Below are 24,687 nucleotides of genomic sequence, written 5' to 3' on the forward strand. Positions count from 1 at the left end.
ACATTCCCCTTTCCCTCCAGGAAAGATAGGAGTGTGGGACTGGGTTTTCTCTGCTACGATTATAACTCCAGTCAATAAGAGGGCTTTTCCCTTTTAAGGCTCTTCTCTTGCTACCATTGATCACAAAGAGTGGCCTGTGGCCCACCTGAGTCAGAATCACCTAGGATGTCTGTGAATGACATTCCTGGGTCCTGCCAAAGAACTACTGAATCAGACTCGGAGAGTGAGCCCAGGAATCTGCATTGCTGGCAGATGTCACCAGTGAGTCTTACGCACACTGAAGTCTGAGAACCACTGTTTTAATATATGGTTCCTTTAGAGTTGGGGATAGGGATGGGCTGGGGAAGGCTCTTCCCTTTTATGTTTTGGGCCAATTTATTGCTAGGAAGATTAGTTCCCTAAACACCTGCTGAATATATCTGCTAATCAAATATAGTCATGCTCAAGGATATTTGTGGAAAAATTACTTGAGGAGCATGATGCATGCTTAAGATCTGTGGTAAACAAAACGTTTTGATTTTCTAACCTCGATAGTAGCTTTATTCTAAATATATTTTTATAAATTTTTATAGTCTGTAGGTCATGTGTGCGGAATAGCTGTCATTTTAAAATGGTGGGAGTAAAACAAGCCAAACTTTATTTAGATGGAAGGCTTGCTCTAATGAAGACAATCAACAAATCACTTGAGCTTCCATGTCAGTTAAATTGGGCTTAAAGAATTCCTGCAAAAGAAAAATAAATGGTTGAAAACGTAAGTAGCTATAGAAAATATAAATCCAAAACAAACCAAGAAACCTAACATAGAGTTGTGATAAGGATAAAAAAAAAATAACATGTGTCAGCACATTCTACATGTGAGGTTGGCCTACGGAGAGGGGAACTGAGAGAGGGGCAGTGGCTAGGATAAACCAGAAGAGGAAAAAGATGAGCAAGCTCAGAACATCAAGATCTGCTCATCAAACCCTCCCAAGAATCAGGAAACTAAGGATTTTGAGAAATAAAAAGGTCAGCTGCAAGACAGAAGGTAAGAGAAAGGGGACTTTTACTGGTTCTTCAAGTATTGGGTCAATGGGTTACACGTATACTACATTATACTACCATACTACTTTATAGGGGCATCGTTAAACTGTAACATTGGTATCCAATCAAAGTCCTTTCCAGACTGTACCATTCAGAAGGGAGGCAAAGTGCTCCTACCCATAAATTTGTTAGTGGTGTGTGTGTGTGTGTGTGTGTGTGTGTGTGTGTGGTATGCATGTGTTTATTTGGTGTGTATATATGTTTGATGTGCATGTGTGTGCATGTATTTTTTGTGTGTACATGTATACAGCCATGAAAGCACATGAGTATGTATGTTAGAGGCGCATGGATACGACTGATCAACTTTCAGTCTATGACTTACCTTACACCTATCAGCACCAGGGTATACACTCACAGGCATACTGTCACTCTGGAAATGGAATGAAGTGTTAGATATGTCTTTTCTCCTCAGTGGGGGTGAGGGGGTGTGGGGGGGGGAGAGAGAGAAAGAGAGAGCGAGAGAGAGAGCGAGAGAGAGAGAGAGCGAGAGAGAGAGAGAGAGGAAACACACAGAGAGAAATTCTCCTAATTTTCAGGGTCAGATCAGTTGGAGGGAGTCAGTCCTCATCCCCTTGCCCTCTATATTCTGCAAGGCCAGGACAGAGGCAGAGCTCTAGCAAAAAGGAAGGAAGAACTGAAGGCCTCCTAATAGACTATCATTGGAAACTCACTCTGGTTGCTCTGGGAAGATAAGGTCTTTCTCAAAGAGGCACCTGAAGAATTAGGCTTAACATTTGTAAGAGATAGTGCACCTGCACAAAAATAAGAGAAATAAGGAACACGGTGAAGCAACCATCAGCAAAGTCCTCTAAAATCAACCTGTGATGGAAGATAACAAACAATGTGTAAGCAAAAATTACCTGTGAACAACTTCTTTTCTATTTCTTCTTGAACTTTAAGAAGAATCCTTTCCTGTTCTAAGGCTTCTATGTACTTTGAGTAGCACCAGGTTGGCTAGAAAAATTATTTTCAGAGTGAATTTTAGAAATATTTGCCCCAGAGAATAAACTGAAGGTAAGATAACTTATACCAGCCCCTTCATTTGAACATCTTATTGCAGTATAACACATATGATAAAATGTGTACGTCACAAATTTATTATTATATAAAATTTCACAAGTGGAACGTAACCATTTAACCTTTCAACTGGTCACCACAAACTGTTACCAGTCTACCTTACACCATTTTAATAAGAATATTTTGATAGACTGAAGGTACTTTTTCCTATAGCCTTGTCTTAAAATGTTACATTCCCTCGCCTCAGGTTGGAGGCTGGTGGGGATGTGAGGAGGAGGATTCACTTCTTCTCAGTGAAACAGTTTCTCAAAAATTTCATAGATTTCTTGACAGCTATTCAGTCAGTCACCTTTATATATTCAATTTGATTATGAACTTATGTGCTTAGGAAAGATCCAACTTTTTTGTGGGGTAGTTTTGCCTTTGGATTAATTACAATTCTTCAATTTGTAAAATTTATTTGAAAGAAATGCATGTGTAGAGCATCCCACACTTACTAAATGGCAGTGTGTTATTATTTTAACAATTCCTAGTGTAATTCAACATGTATACATTAAAGAGTAATAATACACACACACAAACACACACACACGTGTATAAACACACACACACACACACACACACACACACACACACACATATGCCAAGGAACCAGAAGGACGATGGAACGATGGAACGACTGGAAGGATTGCAATGACTGGTTGCTATGACATGCAGTGCGGCAGCCAACCAGCCCAATCAGGGCCCTGATTGGCTCCCCAAACTGCCCGTGGCCCCTTCCCCCTGCCAACCATGGCCACTCCCCCCCCCCGACAGCCCCGCCCCTGATCAGCCCCCATCTGGGCAGGCTGGTCGGACCCCACCCATGCATGAATTCGTGCACCAGGCCTCTAGTTTATATTTATAAAAATGCCTTTGGTTTCCAAAAGCATTTAGTTTCTTAATCTTAGATATATGACAATATCATCATCATCATCATCATCATCATCATCATCACCACCTCTTTTTCTTTTTAACAACTAGGAAAACAGCCTCAAAGGAGATTAAGTCATTTCTTTCAGGCTTCAAGGTAACACTGACTTGCAAGTGTCAAAGTAAAAATTAGAAGCTTGGTATCTCTAATTGCACATTTCCCCATTTTTACTCTGTGTTTCTGAAATTTAACACTAGTCATTTGCTAATAAATATACTTCCAAATGTTATTATTAGGTATCATGCACTTTTAGATGGTTCCAAAAAATTGGACATTTCTCTTCTTTCCATAAAAGCTTCATAGCCTATCAGTAATCTTAGCTGGGTAGCTGAACCTACTTGACATTCCTAAATACCAAAAAGATTGATTCCCAAGCTAATATTATTTAAGATGCAATCACTTTCAATAGAAGTCATTAAAAATGGACATAAACATAAAATTTCAGGAAAGTGAAGTTAATGTACAAGTTATACATGAAAATATGTATTAGTTGATGGTCATGTATTGGCCAATTTTATGATGACTTCAAATAATTTAAAAATTGAGACAAAGCATTTGCCATTCATCTTTCCTCTCTTAACTCAAAAATATATTAACCTATATATATTCTACTTTTTTCTATATTTGTCCTATTCTCTTTTTTCTGATAAGATAGTCACTTCAATTTCTGCCTCTTAAATCTTCACATGTATCAAGAAATTATTTTCCTTGATTATATTATTCAAGATCAGCTGACATTTTAATGTCCTCTGAAAGCTCAAGGAAATTTCCTTCCCATCTCTTCTAGGATTACAATTTTAGCCTCGTTTTCAAACAAACACACCTCTACTGCTGTAAAGTGACTAAACTACTGCTTCCCACCACCCAGTGCTCTGCAGAAGTGATGCCCATGGGTCTCTCTGGCTTACCTGTCGGCCATATGCTTGCAGGATTAGAGATGGGTCACTGAGCAAATCAGATGGTTTCATAGTAGTTACGGGAATATTTTCAGGTTGTTTGAGTCCTTCCTGTAATTATATTAAGTTATTTCCCCAAAGGGGTAATTAATTAATATAAACTTACAGTTAAGGAATCATAATAGCAGGTAAAAGAACATTGTGTGGTGAGCACCACAACCTGAGGTTTCATCAAGTCAATATCACTAATGTGATATAATCTTTAGCTTTCTTTCATATTAATATAAAAATATTAAAAATAATATTGCTTTCATCTATAATAATAAAAGTGTAATATGCTAATTAGACCTGATAACTGAACGATCTTCCAGACCAGTGGTTGGCAAACTCCTTAGTCAACAGAGCCAAATATCAACAGTACAACGATTGAAATTTCTTTTGAGAGCCAAATTTTTTAAACTTAAACTTCTTCTAACGCCACTTCTTCAAAACAGACTCGCCCAGGCCGTGGTATTTTGTGCAAGAGCCACACTCAAGGGGCCAAAGAGCTGCATGTGGCTCGCAAGCCGCAGTTTGCCGACCACGGTTCCAGATGTCATTCTGGATGTCCTTCTGGACCACCTTCTGGACGAAGCCGTGGCAGTGGGGCCGAGGCAGAGGCTGCCGCCCCGGCAGGCAAGGGCTGATGCCAAGGCGGTTAGGGGTGATCAGGCAGGCAGGCAGGCAAGCAGTTAGGGGCAATCAGGCAGGCGGGCGAGCAGTTAGGAGCCAGTGGTCTTGGATTGCGAGAGGGATGTCCGACTGCTGGGTTAGGCCCGATCCTAATTGGGCCTAAACCGGCAATCAGACATCCCCCGAGGGGGTCCTGGATTGTGAGAGGGTGCGGGCTGAGCTGAGGGACCCCCTGCTGTGCACGAATTTTTGTGCACCAGGCCTCTAGTATTAATATAAAAATACTAAAAATAAATGAGAGAAATCATGAAGTAGGTTGTAAAAAATCACCCCCAAATTTTAGCATCCAAGAAAAACCACTACAGACATTTTCATTAATATCCATCCAAATTTCTCACTAGGGAAATGCACAGATTTAATCTATAATTTTAATATTTATATTTTACTACATAAATGTCATATAAATGGAATCACACTATATGTGCTCTTTTTAAATGTTTCATGTAAAAATGTTGGGAAAATTTTTCTGTGAATAAATGTAGAATAGGTATTTTACTAAAGGGCAGGGTCTTTGTATCATTCAGCAAGTATGCCTACACTATAGAACACAGAGCATGTCTTCGAATATTTGTTGAATGGTGAAATAAAAAAATTACATAATCATTTTTAATGGGTGAACGCAGATATTTGTTGAATAATAAAAGAATAAACCATATCATCATTTCAACTGGTGAATACTATTATAGTAAAGGGATGTACCACAGATAATCAATGCCCACTATTAGAAATTTAGGTCCTTTTTATTTTTTTTAATATATTTTTATTGATTTCAGAGAGGAAGGGAGAGGGGGAGAGAGAGACAGACATCAACGATGAGAGAGAATCATTGATCAGTTGCCTTCTGTATGTCCCCCATCCCCACACTGGGCATCGAGCCCGCAACCCAGGCATGTGCTCTGACCAGGAATTGAATAGTGACCTCCTGGTTCAACCACTGGACCACACTGGCCGGGATCATTTTTAACTTCTTACTATTATAAACAATGCTGAGCATTTCCTCCAGTTGTCTCCTATAGAATAAATTCCTAGAAGTGTATTTGCGGGATTAAAAACAATGAACATTCTAAACAATACATGTTGTCTAACTGCCCTTCAGAATCAAAGGACCATTTTACACTTTCTCCAATACACATGAGTTTGCAGCCCTCTTTCCCAAACGCTCACCCAACAATGGAGATTTCCTTCTTTGCCAGTGTGTTTTTGGCTGTTATTACCCTCCACTTTTCTGTTAAGAGTGTTTATCTTTTCTATTATTTATTTTCACAACTTACATCATACATTCTATGTTTTCCTAATTTGTCTTTAACCTTGTTTATTTCTGCCATTTAAAAGTTTAAAATATTTAAAACCACTGTGATTTTATTTCCTTTTTTTCTTCCTCTTTTTTGTTGTTGTTATTCTTCACCCAAGGATATTTTCCCATTGATTTTTAGAGAGAGTGGAAGGAGGGGTAGGGGGAGACAGAGAGAGAGAAACATCTATGTGAGAGAGACACATTGATTGGTTGCCTTCCACACACGCCCCAACCCAGGCGGGATTGAGCCTGCAACCAAGGCATGTGCCCTTGACGGAAATTGAAACCGTGAACCTTCAGTCATTGAAAAGTACAATTCATTGCTGAGATAAATTAGAGAACTAAGTAGAGATATCTGTGTTCATGGATTGGAAAACATACTATTGTTATTATATCAGTTCTCCTCAGACTGATCTAAAGGTTCATTGCAATACTAATCAAAATATCTGAGTAGTCAGGTAACATGTGAAAAGTTGCTCCACCTTACTAATAATTAGGAAAATGTAAATAGCTGCATTATTAATGATGAGTACATTTTTTATCATCAGATTGAAAAAAAAATTTAAAGTCTTAAATACTAAATGGGGATTACCAAATGGGGAAAAGCAGTATTCTCCTGTATTGCTGGTAAAATATAAAGTGACACATTCACAGGGGAAGCAAAGTGGTAGCGCCTACTCCACTAAAAATACACGTCCAAGTGAGAATCAGGATGGCAGCGTAGGTAAACGCCGGTACTCGCCACCTCCCATAACCACATCAAAATTACAACTACAATACAGAACCACCATTATCCAGAACCACCTGAAAGCGGGCTGAATGAAGTCCTGCAACTAGAGAAGTAAAGAAGGAAGCACACTGAGACTAGTAGAAGGGGTGGAGGTGCAAAACAGTTGGGTGTGACACCCATGTATGCTATTTTTTTTTAATCGGAAGGGAGATCATCCTTGTGGAGGCCACCTGTGAGGAGCAAGGGGTCCCAGCCCCACACCAGCCCCCCAGCCCATAGCTGGGAAGAGAAGTCGCCATAACTTCGAGCCGTAAAAACAGTGGGGATTGAGGCTCAGTGACACGAAAGTTGCTGGAGACCCAGGCGCTCCTTTTAAAGGGCTGGCACATGAATTTACTCAAACTCGATCCCTCTGAGCTCCAGCACTGGGCAGCTTTGGGGGACCCAGATACATACAGGGAGGAATTGGATTGTCTAGCATCGGGGAAGGAACTCAGGGGCAGCTTTCTCCCAGATGGGGGTGCTTGCAGAGGTCATTGTCCCTGTGCTGGGACCTCCCCTGTTGCAGGGCTGACTGGCAGCCATATCTGAGTCACCATCAACCGGGAGCACACTGTTTGCTCTACACTGGGGATTCCCTGAGACCTCACCCCATCCAATTTGCAGCCCCAGCTAACCTGTTTGCAGTGGCTTTTGCATATGAATGGCCTGTTCTTGCTCAGGCTAAAATCTCTCAAACAAGCTGCAGTTGGTGACAGCATACCCCAAACCTATCAACAAAAGGCCCAAGACCAGGCACTAGCACCAGCCTGCCTTGCTTCATAGTTGGGCCTCACCTGAGAACCTCCAAGCCCAATACAAATAGCAGCCATCTGCTGATCTCTCTGTAGCTCCTGCCAGGTGGCTCCAGGCAGTGGCTGGTTTTGCACCTCCTTGGAGGCCCTAGAGCAGTGGTCAGCAAACTGCGGCTCGTGAGCCACATGCGGATCTTTGGCCCCTTGAGTGTGGCTCTTCCACAAAATACCACAGCCTGGGTGAATCTATTTTGAAGAAGTGGCATTAGAAGAAGTTTAAGTTTAAAAAATTTTGCTCTCAAAAGAAATTTCAATCGTTGTACTGTTGATATTTGGCTCTGTTGACTAGTGAGTTTGCCGACCACTGCCCTAGAGCCAGTGCACCAATGGACAGCTTCAGATGATACCAGATTACAACTCTACACATCCACAAGCAGCACACTCGAGGGGCAGACTCAGTGAGCACCAAAGCCCCACTGCAGCAAGTCCTGCTCCATAGGGGTGTTTTCTGCACAGCAGCTCTCCCAATGTAGATGCAGTTGGTCCTCACAGCTAATTGGCTTGGAAGTCAATTTCTCCCAGCGATGCCAATAGCAGTCGAGGCTCAACTACACAAGACTGTGCACACAGCCCACATAGGGGCGCACCTAGAGTGCCCAGCTCAGGTGACTGGGGAGGCTGAGCCACTGGGCCCTACAGGACACCTACTACACAAGGCCACTCTACCAATTCCAGGAGACATAGCATCTCTACCTAATACATACAAATAAACACAGGGAAGCAGCCAAAATGCGGAGACAAAGAAACATGTCACAAATGAAAGAAATGGAACCAAGCAAACTCCTGGATACAGAGTTCAAAACCATAGTTATAAGGTTACTCAGGATCTTCATGAGACTTTCAAGGATCTTAGTGAGGATGTCAAAGACATGAAAAGGGACCAGTCAGAGGTTAAGCATAGACTAACTGAAATAAAGAATAATTTACAGGGATTCAATAGTTTGTCCCATGTTTCCATGCCTCTGGTTCTATTTTATTCACCAGTTGTTGTTGTTTTTTGGTTGTTGTTGTTCATTAGATTTCTGGTTCATTTATTTTGATTTTTAAATTCAATTGTTGATAGATATGTATTTATTTCCATTTTGTTGTTCTGATTTTTTTAATCTTTATTTTTCCTTCTTCTTCCTGCCTTTCTTTCTCCCACCTTCATTTAATCTTTCTTAGATCCTCATGTTCTCTCCTCAATTCCAAATACATAAAAAAAAACTGCAAACTGTCATACACTGAAGCATTTTTCTCACTCTATTGAGATCTTACTTTTAGGAGTATCTTAATTTGACTCAAATAAACTCTTACAAGATTTTTCTACAGGTTTGGAACCTGTAGAAAACATCTTTTCATTTTCTTTTTAAGGGAGGTGAGGGCATGAGTGGGGGATGAGGGGGGCAATGGGGGGATAAGGACACATATGTAATACCTTAATCAATAAAGAAAAAAAGTATAACAAAATAAAATAAAATAAAAAGCCTTCCAATTAAAAAATAAAAATAGAGTAGGCCCAGCTGGTGTAGCTCAGCCTTTGAGTGTCGGAGTCAAGAACCAAGACAGGTTGAGTGTTGGAGTCAGGTTCAATTCCCAGTCAAGGCATATGCCCGGATCAGGGTCTTGATCTCCTTTGGGAGGCATGCAGGAGGCAGCCGATCAATGACGTTTCTCTCTCATCAATGTTTCTATCTACCCTTTTCCCTTCCTCTCTCTCTAAAAAAAAAATCAATTATATATATATATATATATATATATATATATATATATATATATTAAAATAGAGTAGGCATAAGCTTATAAATAAAATAAAATACATTATTTGGGAGTTATCCCTCATCGATTCAAATAGAGAAATAGAAAGAAAGATGGGTAGATGAATGAGTGGACAGACTGACAAATAGGCTGAACAATTTGTGATTCATATTTAAAATTTTCACAATCAATGTATAAGTCTGTAATTGTAATTCTAAAGTGCTGCCCTCAGCCCTGGCCAGTTTGGTTCAGTGGCTAGAGTGTCAGCCTGTGGGCTGAGGAGTACCAGGTTCAATTCAAGCCAAGGGCACATGCCTGGGTTGCAGGCTCCATCCCCAGTAGGGGGTGTGCAGGAGGCAGCCAATCTATGATTCTCTCTCATCATTGATGCTTCTACCTCTCTCTCCCTCTCCCTTCTTCACTGAAATCAATAAAGAAATATATTTTAAAAATAAAATAAAGGGCTTCCCTCAGTACATAATATTTGTTCATTCATTCACCCATTCATTTAGTAAACAATTGTTAATAACGGTGTGTGTGCTAGACACTGGTGTAAGTGCTTATGAGACACAGATGAATAAGACAGATACTATCCTTGAGAATCTCAGTCCAGTGAGGACAACAAATGCAAAAACTTCCTCCTAAGACAATATAATGTGCTCCCCGAGAGAGGTTCCTACGTGTGACTACAGTGGATGTGAGTTCTTAAGTTGCCCAGGAGAGTATCAAGGAAGCCTTCACATAGAAAAGATGACATTGGAGAGGAATTTTAAGGAATTCAAAACCAAGTCTGAAACCTCCAACTAAAGGCTTAAAAGTCCCTGAAGTTGGTCTTCGGTCACTTTGCTGGATTTTTCGCTGGCCCAAGTTTCTCTACAAATGGCTTTTATATGTCTGACTAAACCCCAAATGAGTCTTGTCTCACCTTTGCAAGTCTTTCGTCTTCTGTGACTGTCGATCTCTTTTTCTGCCTAGTATATTCTTTTCTTCTCTCTAAAGCACTCATAATTTTTTCATCAGTTAGATTCTTCCTAAACTCACAAAACTGAGGCCAAAATTTAAACAGAACTCCAAAAATTGTCATCTGTATAAAAAGCAAAGTATGTCTCAGGTTACAATGTTATACAAATGTACCGTTTTAGACTCTTAACTCACCATAATAATGGATTAACTATTGCATCTTTAATATACAGCATGTTTCCTCCAACTTATTGTCTCCAGACATCTTGGTATAGTTTAGCTCGGCACATGCTTATCATCAATGTTTTTTTTACTACCAACGAGAAGTCTTTCTTTAAAAAAAAAATTCTTAAAATACACTTAAAAGTCACTTTATTCTTTATGTTTCCCTAACCAATTGATTGTATGAATAAAGAATCCATTAGGTCTTTTTTTTAAAAAAATAAGAAATTTATGTTTTCTTTTAAAGCATATACTAGCGGATCTGCCACACACTCTGCTGTTTTATGCAAGTATTCCAAATATTCAGTCCATCAAGGGGGACTCCTCTCCCCTCTCCCCTTTTCTTTCTTTTTAGAGAAAGGAAATACCATTTACCTCTGGAAAAGCTCTTAAACAAAGCTGCAGATCTATGAATAAATCTTGAGTAACTTCTAAATGATACAATCTCTCTTTTATGTGAGAGCAAGAAAAGTAACATTTAAAAAGCAGAGTGGTATCCTGGACAAGTGCTTTCTATGAGGACACTCTACAGCAAGTGATTAATTGTGATATTTATAGAGATAAGAATTGTTGCTCGGACTCCCATGCCAAGTTTTTCCATTAGTTCCAGAGGCAGACATTACTTCCAAGAAGGTAGGACTTGCCACATCAGATCAAGCCCAACATGTTGTTGCTAGGAATGGCCTTCCCCTGATGCCCTGGAGGAAAATGAACCATCCCATTAGGCTCGGAGCCAACTCCTGCGAGGAAGAGAAGCCTTTTTTAGAGAGTAAAAGCTGCGGCGATCTGCAGAGTCCTGAATTAGTCATGTTTCATGACTCCTCTCTTCTGTACGTGGATCTTCTTAGTAATTCTAAAATTATTTACGCTTTTTTTAAAAATATATTTTATTGATTTTTTACAGAGAGGAAGAGAGAGGGATAGAGAGTTAGAAACATCGATGAGAGAGAAACATCGATCAGCTGCCTCTTGCACACTCCCTACTGGGGATGTGCCCGCAACCAAGGTACATGCCCTTGACCAGAATCGAACCTGGGACCCTTGAGTCCGCAGGCCAATGCTCTATCCACTGAGCCAAACCGGTTTGGGCTTATTTACGCTTTTTAAAAGACAACTTTGTCACTGAATTCTGTAGCCTCTTGGGATTGGGAACACAAAAGCTAGGGATACTCTATTGGATAAAATGCAGGCCTTTAATTTTTTCCATTTACCTACCATGTAGTTAATTCAGTCATCCCCTGCTCTAGTGTTCAGGGGCCGTGGTAGCTCTCCGGTGACCTTCTTAAACTTAAATACCCCTTCTCTATCTACCAACTATTGACCCCACTTTTCAGTGATCTCTCCAAAACCTAAGTCGTTCTCAAATACATGTATTTCCATCTAGAAGGCCTTCCGGTAAAAGTCACCAACTTGACACAGAACATTTCAAAGGCAGACATAAAATTGCTCTTTTTTTTTTTTTTTTAAGAGAAAGTGGAAGGGAGAGGGATAAAGAGATGGAAACATCAATGCGAGAGAAACATTGATCGCTGCCTTTTGCAGACCAGGGATTGAGCCTGCGACTTACTGGGGATTGAGCCTGTGACCCAGACATGTGCCCTGACCAAACAGGGAATCAAACTGGTGACCTCTTGGTTCATGGGGCGACACCCAACCACTGAGCCACACTGGCCGGGCCAAATTGCTCCATTTCTAAGTCGTAATTAAGATGTTAGGTTAATAACTTACATGTTATTCATGAAAATTACCCAGCCTTAAAAGATAACCAAACTGTGGCTAAGAAATTGTTTTAAGAAAAAGAGAGCTATTTGGCTCACTGCCAGCAGATGGACAATGGCTTTAGAATGAGTAAGAACTTCCGCTGAGGGATGAGGGATGCGGGTGGGGATAGGCAGAGGCTACACTGATAACAATCCTAAAAAAGGTAAATTTACTATTTAGCCTTTCTCTCATCGTTGCTCTCGTTCCCAGTTTGGTCTTATTCCTTTCTGCTGCGATAGCTCTCTTCTCACATCCTTCATTCCCATGTTCCAAAATGCTACTGGGCCCCTCTTCTGTGCCAGGCATTCAGGCCGCCAAGGAAAATGGGAAACAGGCCTTGCCCTCAACGACCTTCCAGTCTAACAGGAAAGTCAGGCATAGTATGGTCATTTTCAGTTCCGTGTGACAAGTGTTCTGACAGGGACAGGCACCGGATGTCATCACAGCACACGGAGGAGGAGAGGATGCTGCCAGAAGCTCAGGGGGGGAGAGAAGCAGGCCACCTGCAGAGCCACGAGTGTTTCAGTGAGATGGGGAGGTAAGCGGTGAGAGATGTGGTTGGAGACATGTAGGCAAGCGCGTGGCCTCCCTTCTGAGGACGATGGGGAGGAGCTGTAACTGAGAGCAGAGGAGTGACCTGACCAGATGGACTTTTTGAACAAGACGGCTCTGCCTGCGGCGAGTTAAATGGTTTCGAGAGCCCGGAGGCAGGGACCTGTGGTCAGCCCCGTGCGGCTCTGCAGGTGCGGGCTGAGGCAGCGGCCTGGAGTTGGAGAGAGGCAGGTAGGATGCCAATTACAAGGAGACAGAGGGATACGTTTCAGGGAATGAAGATCTGGCGGTCAGGGAATGAAGGCAAGGGGGGACGTGGAGATGGTGCCCAGGCCTCTGACCATTCTCTGAGCTTTCTTAGGAAACACGGGAGAATAACAGATTTGGTGGGGTAAGGACCCTAAATAAATACTTTCTTACGGGCCTGGGACTCATTTTAGGAAATCAGGTAGAAGGCATAAACGAGAGGACTCCCCTGGACACTGTGCAAACCCAGCGGCATGCGCAGCCCCAGGCCCCACCCCCAGGCTCAAGGCCTCTGATGCAGACGGGCGGCCGGGCTGGGGGTTTGGTTATCGGCAGGCCCAGGCCCAGGCCCGGCTGCGTGATCTCTCAGATCCCTTCATTCACAGACGCCACGATTCTGGCACCACGTTTTCTCTGTTTCTCTCTAGCACATCCTCAATCATTCCTCAATATTTTCGCCTATTTTAATGCATAATTTGGATTGTGAGTCCACTTTCAGTCCCTTGGAGGACTTAGAGCACAGCTGGCTCACAAATGCATGTGAAGGAGTAATGGCCTCTTTCCATGCTCAAGGGCAATCATACCCCAAATCTCTGTTTCACATCACTTAAGTCATGACATGGCCTTCCCTATTACCTCTATTATAATTTATTTTTCTTAATCATTTTTCAGGAACAACATCGGTAAAAGGCTTTTCAAAATGCAAATAAATTATGTTCATCAAATCACTGTTTTCTATTATTTATCTTAAGAAGAAGTAATGTGAGCAGGTTCACAGGCATGACTTTCCTTTCATGAGCTTGTGTACTTTACGTTGGTCGGGTACTTAAATCTCCTCTCACTTATTTTATGAGCGATGTGAATATTCCAATCTTTAAAAATACACAAATCTTGGGACACACATATGCCACACATTTTTGTGGTAGCGGATATTTTAAAAGGAAATCGGAATGGTGGGAAAGGAAGGAGGAATTAGCTTGTGTTCTAAATTAGAAACCAAAAATGGTAACCCTGCAAAGTCCAAGTGGAGTATTTAATAATTTTATTTGTTGTGTAGTATCAACAAGATAGTCGATGACTAGTTTCTTATGTTCTGTGGCATATGAAAAGATTCTTTTTCATGACCCAGGATACATCCCAGTGTTAGGATGATTGAAGCCTTGCCAAATATGAATAATGCAAAAGCTCTACGAGAATACCTAGGTTGTCAGTCTATTTAAAACTACGTGTAGCCACATGCCCCCATCGCTTACCTGTGCCTCTCTAAACACATATGGTCCTAACTCCTTCCTATGTTCAATAATCTTCTGGGCTTGCTCTACTGGAATGTCTATTTGTAAAGCTGGCGGGATGCTGGAGTTAATAAAGCAGTTGATAATAGTCATGACCTTCTTGTGGATGATAGACTCATGACAATGAGAGTGGCACAAGTCCTGGACAAGGAGGAAAGATAGGACAATATATGATTAACGTATTATTACAGCGCTTTATAGAATTGTGACAATATGTCTTTCAGCTAATATATACTTTTTTTAAAATGGATTTTGAGAGAGAGAGAGAGAAAGAGGGAGACAGAGAGAGAGAGAGAAGCACTGATTTGTTGTTTCACTTATTTATGCATTCATTAGTTGCTTCTTGTAAGTGCCCTGACCAAAGACCAAACCTGCAACCTTGATGTATTCTGACTAACACTTTAACCAACTGGGCTACCCTGCCAGGGCCTAAAATATACATTTTAACTTCAGGTCAAGAGGGTACTGGGACATGCCAAGGCTATCTTAAAATATCATAGCTTTTATTTCTCTTGGGTTTGAGGAACCTAAGTCTTTGATGGATATAGCTTACGTAAATACAGGTTTCATTTTATCCTGATTGCTGCTTCTCCTTTCTCCGATGCAAAGGAACAGAACTGGTGTCGACTTTGACTTATTTAGCAAATGTATGTTGAGTGCCTGCGATATGCCAGACACTGAGCTGAGCCCCATGTACAGCGCCTGCCCTTTAAAAGGCCAATTTCTACTGGAGGAGAAGCATGGCAATGTTACTCCAATTTGAGGTGGTTGGTAAGTGCTACGATAAAAGCACACACAGCGTTCCAGGAGAGCGCTGAGAACAGACGCCTAACTCAACGGACAGGTGGTCACAAAAGCTTTCTCAACCATAACTGCTTCTCCAGCAAGGGGGTTTTGGCTCAAAAGGGCCAGCTACGTGCTGGTGGTGACAGGTGTGTCAGTAGGCATCTATATTTTTTCAATTAACCTATTACCTTATCCGCTTTATTGCTAAAGAACTTAAAAATAGTGATCACGCATTTAAAAGACCTAGTTTAATGTCACAGATGTAGGGCTATCATTTTTTTTTAATAAAGAGGTACCTAAGCTTGAATTATGGCATCTGTCTGTCAAAGACGTTGTTCTCTAAATCACTAGGAAGTACACATATTTGGAAATAATTCTAGGGTAGAAATGAGCCAACATTTATTAAGTACTCACTGTATGATGGGCATTGTAATAACTTATGTCTTATGGATACTATTAAGGGAAAGAAAATTCTAGTGCTTGCCATATAAAACGTCACATACAGTTTGGCATAAGTTATATATGAAAAAAGCTTGTTATGTTACATTGAGACAACGGTTAGCATTTTTTCACTCAATTTAGTATCCCTTCCAAAAATGCCTATTTATACCACGTTTGGCATATTAGCAAAAATGTATTTTTTTGCCATTACTAGTGAGATTATCATAATAATTATTTGGTGAGCCTGGTTTGTAACTATGAAATGTGAGGCTTATGAAATCAAAACAAATTTGTGAAGTTTAATTTTGAGAGTGAAGGGATAGAATTTAGACAATGAAAACCGATTTTTTTTTCCTAATTGCTCTTTGTACTACACCATTGGCCTAGGGAACGTTTACCTGCCATAAAGGTCTCTGTGTAAGCACACCTTCCCTGGTGAGCTTTCTAGGGTTCCCCCCTCCCCCCCCCCCCCCCCCCCCGCCCAGGAGAGATGCCCACCTTAGGCACTTCCTAGCCTGTGCTCCTCCCACCATTGCACTAAGCACACTGTGTAATTGCCTTGTCGGTCACCTGCCTGAGAGGGAAGACTGTGCTGGTCACAGCTGAACCCTCAGGGTTTAGCATGGCCCTTGGTAGGTGCACAGTAAGTATCTATTGGATGAACATACGCGCCCAGTCTTTTCTCTATGGAGACACACCTTAGATGAAATCATACTGTTTTCTAATAGCTGGGTTGTGTGTGTGTGTGTGTGTGTGTGTGTGTGTGTGTGTGTGTGTTAATATATTTTATTGATTTTTTTACAGAGAGGAAGGGAGGGGGAGAGTTAGAAACATCCATGAGAGAGAACATCCATCAGCTGCCTCCTGCACACCCCCTACTGGGAATATGCCCGCAACCAAGGTACATGCCCTTGAACGGAATCGAACCTGGGACCTTTCAGTCCACAGGCCGGCACTCTATCCACTGAGCCAAACCAGTTAGGGCTAGTAGCTGGGTTTAAAAAAAAAATCAATGAAATAAGTATCTTTCCCATCATTGATTATTCTCCTACAGCATATTTTTAATGGCTGCAGAGTATTCTACTGTATCATAACTAAGTAACCAATGTCCTGTGGTTGAATATCTGGGTTCTTTCCAATTTTTCACAATTCAGAACAATTTGACTAAGGTCACTATAGCCATCTCTTTGCATATTACTACAGTCATCACTGGGAGGGAGCATAACTTAGTGGATAAGGGCATGAGTTTTAGCAACAGAATGCCTTGGTTCAAATTCCAGCTCTACCACTTAATTAGCTGTATGATGTCAGGAGTTTCTTAACTTTTCTGTGCCTTAGCTTCTTCATCTGTGAAATGGTGAGAACAAAAGCTCTGGCCTCATAGGATTCTTTTTTTTTTTTTTAATGGAGATTAGCAATATTCACTTAAAAAAGAATCCTGACCTGATGATTTGTTTATTGATTTTAGAGGGAGGAGAAGGGAGGGTAGGAAAGAGGAAAGGGGGGAGGGAGGGAGGAAGGGAGGGAGGGAGGGAGGGAGGGAGGGAGGGAGGGAGGGAAGGGGAGAGGGAGAGAGAGAAAAAAAAATCCATGTGAGAGAGAAACATCAATCAGCTGCCTCCCCCACACACCTCAACTGGTGATCCAACCTGAAACCTAGGTATGTGCCGTGACAGGGAATTGAACCCACAACCTTTTTGGTGTATGGGATGACACTCCAATCAACTGAGCCACCTGGCCAGGGCTCATAAGGTTCTTATGACGATTAAATTAGTTATGACATGAAAAGCATTAAGACACTATCTGGCAGATAGCAAACAATAAGAGTAAACCATAGAAAAGTGAGCTCAGTAGGACTTTGCTAGGTGGCATGCTTTCTACCTGGCAAATTCCCTCAAGACCGAATCCAAGTATTATCTCATCTACGGACACTTCCCTGACCTTCCCTGCCTCATTCCCTCCTCTGTGGGAACACCTAGTTAGAGCATGGGTCATAATCACTACTATGGATATTTATGGATGTCTCCCTTCCTGCAGGAGGGCACCTTTTTATTCCTACAATTTAGCATCATGGCTAGAACATTAGATACTTAATAAATGCTTACTGAATGAACAAATTCACTCATATAGCATGATTTTTAATAGTTACTTACTATTATATGTCCTCCATTCTATGATACAGAAAATATACCTAAATGAAGATCAAGGGCAGCCTTGAAGAAGGAATAGTCACAAAATTAAGGGTTGACTGTGTATGAGACTATGTTTTTTTAAATACTTATCTTGGAAGGTTTATCTCATCCCCTCTTGTCTTAACAGGGTTGAGCTTACTCAGATTCATATTAGCTTGAAGATACTTCTGCCCATACATAATAATTGCCTATTTTGGAAAACAGACTACCTCCTTTCTAATTCTCAAAAAATATTTTAATATCACTTATCTTGTGACAAATTTTGAAAAAAAACTTATCTCAAAAACATTATTTTTCCCGAGAAAATTTCAAAGCTGTGAATAGTACAAAAACTGTTGATAGCAGAAAAGGAGAGAAAACAGTTTTGTGGTATGTTGGAGAAAGTTTAGAAATAGATTTTATTGAGCAACTACTAACTATACAGAATATATATGTGAGCAGAGTATTTGTGCTACATAATACATGTTTATAGGCCAATTGAAAGCATTATCCTCTTAAATTCTAGTTTTATTTTCACTCCCTCCTTTTATAGTGGGAATGAACCTGCTACCCGTGAGAGTATTTAAGTGGCGGCTGCATGCCTACTGTTAAGTATTTCTAGACAACATTCCTGTATTCAAGTCTGGACTGTATAACCTACAAAGCCCTCTCCCCCTTTTCAATGCAAAGATTCTATATGATTTCATTAAACACTTAAACCTGAAAATAAACTGCTTTTGGAACCTAAGCACTTGTGTTTTGTTTTTTTAAGATTTTAAAAAACGTTTTTACTGATTTCAGAGAAGGGAGAGGGAGAGATAGAAACATCATTGATTGGCTGCTTCCTGCACGACCCCTACTGGGGATCAAGCCTGCAACCTGGGCATGTGCCCTGACCCTGTAAATTGAACCATTAACTCCTGGTTCATGGTTCGACGCTCAGCCACTGAACCACACTGGCTGGGCTCACATTTATTTTGTTAAGAATCTGGCCATTTTGTAATAGGAAAGCTTCTCTCATCTCTGTTGGTTTATTTATCTATAATCCATTATCTTTTATTACTCTTGCTGTAAATATGGTTGGGAATTCTTATAAAGAAGTCGTCTTGGTGAAGTTCTGCATATGCACACCTTCAGGGGAAAATGCATATAGTACATTTATAGGTAAGTGATATGCAAAAATATAGTCAAGACTTTTCAAGAAGTTTCTCCTTAGATCATATATGGGGCTACCCTTAAGAACCTATACAATCATTTGGGGCTCACTCTCAATCTTCATTGTACAATAATAATGTATCTAAAATAGAAATATAAACACCTCAATATTCTCATATTTGTATGAAGGTGGCAATATTGGGATATATTCTCCATAATGTTAACGTTAAGAATCAATGTTAGTGCATCCCCTCCTCATAAGGCGGTGGTTTTCTCCCACTCCCAATAAAATACCTTATATTTTTGTACTTCTTGCCAAAAGAGCACCCCATTTTCCAATAAATCTCCTTTTAGAGCCACGAACCGTTGAAACTGCTTTACGGTAACTGGATTCAATAATGCTTTACGGAAAGCAATGATGTCAGAAGATGAAGATATCCATTTACTCTCCACAGGCTGCCCAAATCAGAGAGAACAGAAAATTAGCTGTGTTCTAAAATGTAAACAAAGTCATTTATTAGACTAAAAATCACCACATGCTCTCTCCTTTACTTTTGTCTGTTGAAATTGATGGCCTAGATACAATAGGATTTGGGAACTTTCTCCCTCTGATTCTCTCCCCTTTGTCTCCTTTACATTTTTATGGCATCATTTTGTTAAGGGGTAGAGAGAAAAAGAAATGATTGGTTGATTTAGAACATATGACTACATTGTTTAAGAATGTTAGTAATTACAGTTTGAGACTATGCTGAAAAACTACATTTTAGTGCATAGTATGAGTTCTGTGCTTAAATGGGATAAAATAATCATAATGTTATGATTATACATTGTTATAATATTATTTATCTTATGGTTTCATATATTGTTGTATATAATTCTCCTACCTTTTAAAAAGTAAAAGCAGTTGAACATTTAAGATATTTTTTTTCGAATTTTTCCAAAAATAATTACCAATTAATTCTATTAATTTAAATAGGAAATTCACTGTGGAGCTTCACTATAAATCTATCCTGGAAAGATCCTATAGTTTGGTGAATTATCTTTATATTATTTTAATAACAAATTGTTATTAAGAATTAATAAGAAGAAATAATTATTGATACATTATTTTTAATAATAGACTTCCTCTGACTGAGGATTCACTTTACATAACAAAAAATCCTGAAGGAGCCGTGGTGTTTTATTAATGCTTAAAGGTATTACTTATTTTATATCTCCACAGTTTTAAGATATCTACTTCAACCATTTAGATCACATATTCATCTCTCGTTAGCCTTTTAGATGACAAAAAATACACTGAGTGGTCAGATTATTATGATCTCTGAACACATAATAATCTGGCCACTCAGTGTACTTCTCTTGAGTACCTTATTTATTTGATATCAAAGATACTGTAAATCAAAGCTCGGGGCAAATAGGTGGTTGATCTCCAGCAAAAGTCTAGAATACTTTTGGAACCCATTGGAGATACAAATACACTGAGTGGCCAGATTATTATGCGTTCAGGGGTCATAATAATCTGGCCACTCAGTGTATTTTAATGAATTTACTGAATAGATTTTTATTTTTTTTTTTACTGGATACGTTTTATTGAAGTTCCCCAAATCCGAGTGTAGCCTACAACGATGCATCATTCCAAAGTCAATGTTTTAGGTGAACCTAGGGATTACAGTAACAAACAAAACACATGATAAACATCCATTACTGATCGTGCATAAAATAAGTTTCATATAATATTTCATTCTGTGTGACCATCAAAATGAGGCTTAAGAGAGTTCTGTAAAAAGTGCCCCGGGAACACGAAGGAAGGATCAACTAGTTCTGCCTGGGGAAGTAAAAGCTTTACTGAGAAGGGCCCTCAGGACGACATCTGAGTTGGAAACTGAAAACTGAAGGCAACTCCAGGCAGTCGAGATGGATGGTGACGCCCTGAACCCAGATAAAGCGAGGAGATGTCTATCACTGTGTTAGTGAGGCCCAGGCCGTGTTCTGTGCACAAGTAGGTACGACCCTCACCATATGGTCCCTATTAAAATTACAGCCCTATAAATAGGAACAACTATGTATCAGACCGGGATGTTTGTTTAAAACCCACTCAGCAAATAATGTTTTAAGACCTGCTTCTTAAGATACTAAACCTTAGTACTTTAACTAAAGCCTGTAATTTTACTGAACAAAAAAATAACAATATATACTGCATAATAATATGAAATATAAGCTTATTGTACTCAGCATTTCAATAAAAAATATAGCAAAAGACAAACAGAAGAACAGGTTTTCTTTCCTTTCAAGAGGAAAATACAGAAAAAGAGGGGCCTGACATATACACACTCCTCTAACAGTCAGATAAAGCCTTGTCTTTGTTAGTTTGTTAGTTTCTCTGCCTGGGTCTAGTTTAACATTTATCAAGACCTTGTAAGGAGGATAAATACCCATAAATTTGTAGGCTCAAAAAGAGTACATTATTTATCACACTTGTTAAGAAGCAAAATAGGCAATTTCTAGTAAGGTATCATATTATAGTGGTTTAAAAACTCACCAAAATGATAGGTATCTTAATTCTTTTAAAGCTAAAATGTAATTCTAAGTAAAGGGGGATAACGTAAATTAATTTAACCTGCTGATTCTATTGCATACTTCTTAATCGTTTTGTGTAACCTACTCTCAGTAATAAATATCCTACCAGATGCTGGAACAAACAATTTGTCTCAATAAATCCATCACAAGGAAAATAAATAAAAATACATATTGAGACCTAGCCAGTTTGGCTCAGTGGATAGAGTGTCGGTCCTTTGGCTGAATAGTCCCTGGTTTGATTCTGGTCAAGGGCATGAACCTCAGTTGCAGGCTCGATCCCCGGTCCAGGTTGGGGTGCGTGCGGGAGGCAACCAATCTCTGTGTCTCCCTCACATTGATGTTTCTCTCCCTCTGTCTCTCCCCCTCCCTTCCACTCTCTCTAAAAATAATGGAAAAAAATATTCATGGGTGAAGATTAACAAAAAAGACATATTGGAAGTCCAATGGACACTTCTGGGATTGAGCAGGTCAAGGAACGCTCTAAGAAGGCCCTGATACGATCACACTTTCCAGTAGATTCCATCAGCCAATTAGAGCAGTGTTGGCAGCCAACTGGTAGCTTAGAAAACAGGGTCTACAATGAGGGGTTATGAACAAGAAGGGGGAGGGAGATACTTTGACAGAGTAGAACTCACAGGAGAAAGAATATTACAAATGGCACTTACCTTCCAGATCCCAATTTTCCCTTCATGCTTCTGCAGTAAGAGCTCGTCAGCTACGTCTCTCAGCTGTACCTAAAAGATACAGATTCAATGATTCAGAATGTCTGAAGTTTTGAAATCATTTACTAATTTATTGGCTTTAAAAAATGAGGTAGCCCTGGCTGGTAGCCGTAGTTCAGGGGATAGAGCGTAGGCCTGGGTTCGATTCCGATCAAGGGCACATGCCCAAGTTGTGGGCTCGATCCCCAGTAGGGGTGTGCAGGAGGCAGCCGGTCAATGATTCTCTCTCATCATTGATGTTTCTATCTCTTTCTTCCTCTCTGAAATATATATATATTCTATTTTATTTTCTTAATGAGGTAAAGGTGAGCGTGGATAATAGATGGGGCAGTTCAGAAGAAAAAGGATCCAACATAGAAATGGAAGTTCTGCCCCTGTCCTTGGGCGAGTTACTCAAGTTCTCTGTTCTGAACAGTTTCCTTATCTGCAAAATGGAGACAACAGCAGCCAACTGCATTGCCCTAAATGTAGATGGCACTTCCACTTTGGGTCACGTGGAAACTGAAGAGATAATTAGGACTTCCCAGATTTTTGTGCTATTATCTAGCCACACTAATTATAGATGAGTACAAAAGGTACTCAATACAGGCAGAAAATACAGAAGATATCTCTTTAGGTTACTGCTGATTGGCACTATTTTCCGTTTCTTGGGAATCACTCCTGCCAAATCTGTCCTTTATGACTACCTCTCTTCCATAGACAGATCCAGAAGCTGAACTAGAGAGACAGGACAGAGTCACTGCCGAGTCTTTCCGACAGCCTCCGCCTGGCCCCCAACCCTCCTAAAGCTTTGGTGTAAACTCTCCCGCTAAGTATGTGAGATGCTCCAGTAGCACTTTATCATACACTAGAGGCCTGATGCATGCAATTCGTGCAAGAGTAGGCCTTCCTTCCCCCAGCTGCCGGCACCGGCTTCCCTCTAGCACCCAGGACCCGGGCTTCCCTTGCAGCCCCAGCTTCGTCCGGAAGGTCATCCGGAAGGACATTTGGTCTAATTAACATATTATGTTTTTATTATTATAGATGCTCTCCCTTCTCTTCTGTCTTTGGCTTAAGGTTGCCCGAATCAGCTTATGTCATTGGCCACCCAATGCTATGTCAGGAAATGACTGTAAGTTACAATAAAATTATTGTGGTAAACATAGTGAGAAAATGTGGTAAGTTATATTAGTAAGCTAAATATCTTTCAACTTGGCTTTGGATAGAGAATGAGTCAGCCTGACGAAAGGAATGAGGAAATTTGAGTTACTCCAAAGGTTATTTCCAGGAACTAAAACAAGTCAGCTTTTCTCCATGTTAAAATCCGATGAGCCCAGGTATGCTGTGTTTTCCATAACTTAAGGTTCTCAGAAGACTAAGGATATTCCAAGGTAATAAACCTCTAAGTGTTTGATAAACTTTTTTTTTTATTCTTCCTGATCATTACTAATAGCTTGTGCTTTGCATCCTAAAGTCACATGCTCTCTGTCCTTGTGTTGTTTTTGTAAAGATAGGTTTTCCTGTTTTTAGGTGTGATAATGACATTTTAAATTATCAAAGTAATGCATGCTTCTTATAAAACAAAATAAAATAAATCAAAGAAACGAATTTCACACCACTTTCAAAATAAAGTAAAAATCTTTCTCATTCCCTAAAGCCATTCCTCTTAAATATTTTTTTCATAAATATAAAAATAGATAGATGGATGGAGAGATGGATGGATGGATGAATGTCTAGAGATAGAAACATATAAATAGACCGATATGTAAATGTAAGAATATATAATTGGATTATCTTCTATATACTGTTCTGCATCCTGGTTTTTTCACTCAGATAAAATCTTTCATATCAGTACATGTGGAACTCTCAATTTATATTTAAATCTCATTTGATATGAAAATCTGCATGGTTTCCCATGGTATGAAATTCTCATAATTCATTTAAGTGTTCCCCCTTGTATATCCTTGCCCATTTATCCGAGATCTTAATAATAATAATAATATAAAAAACAACTATATTAGTAGATAATATTTCAGTGTTTGCTATGTGTCAGGCACCATGCTAAGAAATTAAACATATATCATTCATTTCATCTTTACAACAATCTTATGAAGCAATTACTCTTATTAACCCCATTTTTTTTAAATGAGAAGACTAAGGTTATAAGACTTAAAGATGTACAATTAATATATGGCAGTGTTGAGAGTAAAACTTGGGAAGTCTGATGCCATGGAAGTACAATGGCTGGGTCAACACGTACGTGCATTTGAGTTTTGAGAGATACTGTCAATCACTATCCAAAGATTATAGTACCAACTTACGTACCTTTATCTTCTGACGTGCTGCAAACTGTTCACTTGCAAGAAACATTGGCAACCACACATTTTCTAGCCTTTTTAGGACCTGCTTCTGAACTTCAACGAAAACAGGTGCTTCAAGCTGCTCATGGAGAGTTTTGCCCCAGCCACCACTTAAACTCATGATCTAAGAAAATACAACGAAACAGAAAC

The 24,687-nt window shown here is 39.9% G+C and overlaps 1 protein-coding gene across 1 annotated transcript in view; it reads right to left on the reverse strand.

The window, feature by feature from the left end:
* Positions 1-231: 231 nt before the first annotated feature.
* The window catches only part of RGS22 (regulator of G protein signaling 22), a 102,630-nt gene continuing 78,174 nt past the window's right edge, over positions 232-24,687 (reverse strand). The window contains exons 19-28 of the mRNA XM_079795911.1: positions 24,503-24,661; positions 22,142-22,210; positions 19,194-19,355; positions 14,308-14,487; positions 10,239-10,397; positions 3,979-4,077; positions 1,941-2,034; positions 1,752-1,832; positions 1,403-1,450; positions 232-722 (exon numbers count right to left, since the gene is read on the reverse strand). Of these exons, the coding sequence (XP_079652037.1) occupies positions 1,446-1,450; positions 1,752-1,832; positions 1,941-2,034; positions 3,979-4,077; positions 10,239-10,397; positions 14,308-14,487; positions 19,194-19,355; positions 22,142-22,210; positions 24,503-24,661 (1,008 nt within the window). The 3' untranslated portion in view covers positions 232-722; positions 1,403-1,445. The remainder of the gene's footprint in view (positions 723-1,402; positions 1,451-1,751; positions 1,833-1,940; positions 2,035-3,978; positions 4,078-10,238; positions 10,398-14,307; positions 14,488-19,193; positions 19,356-22,141; positions 22,211-24,502; positions 24,662-24,687) is intronic.

The sequence above is a fragment of the Cnephaeus nilssonii genome (genome assembly GCF_951640355.1).
Source record: "Cnephaeus nilssonii genome assembly, chromosome: 18".
NCBI classification, from domain to species: Eukaryota; Metazoa; Chordata; class Mammalia; order Chiroptera; family Vespertilionidae; genus Cnephaeus; species Cnephaeus nilssonii.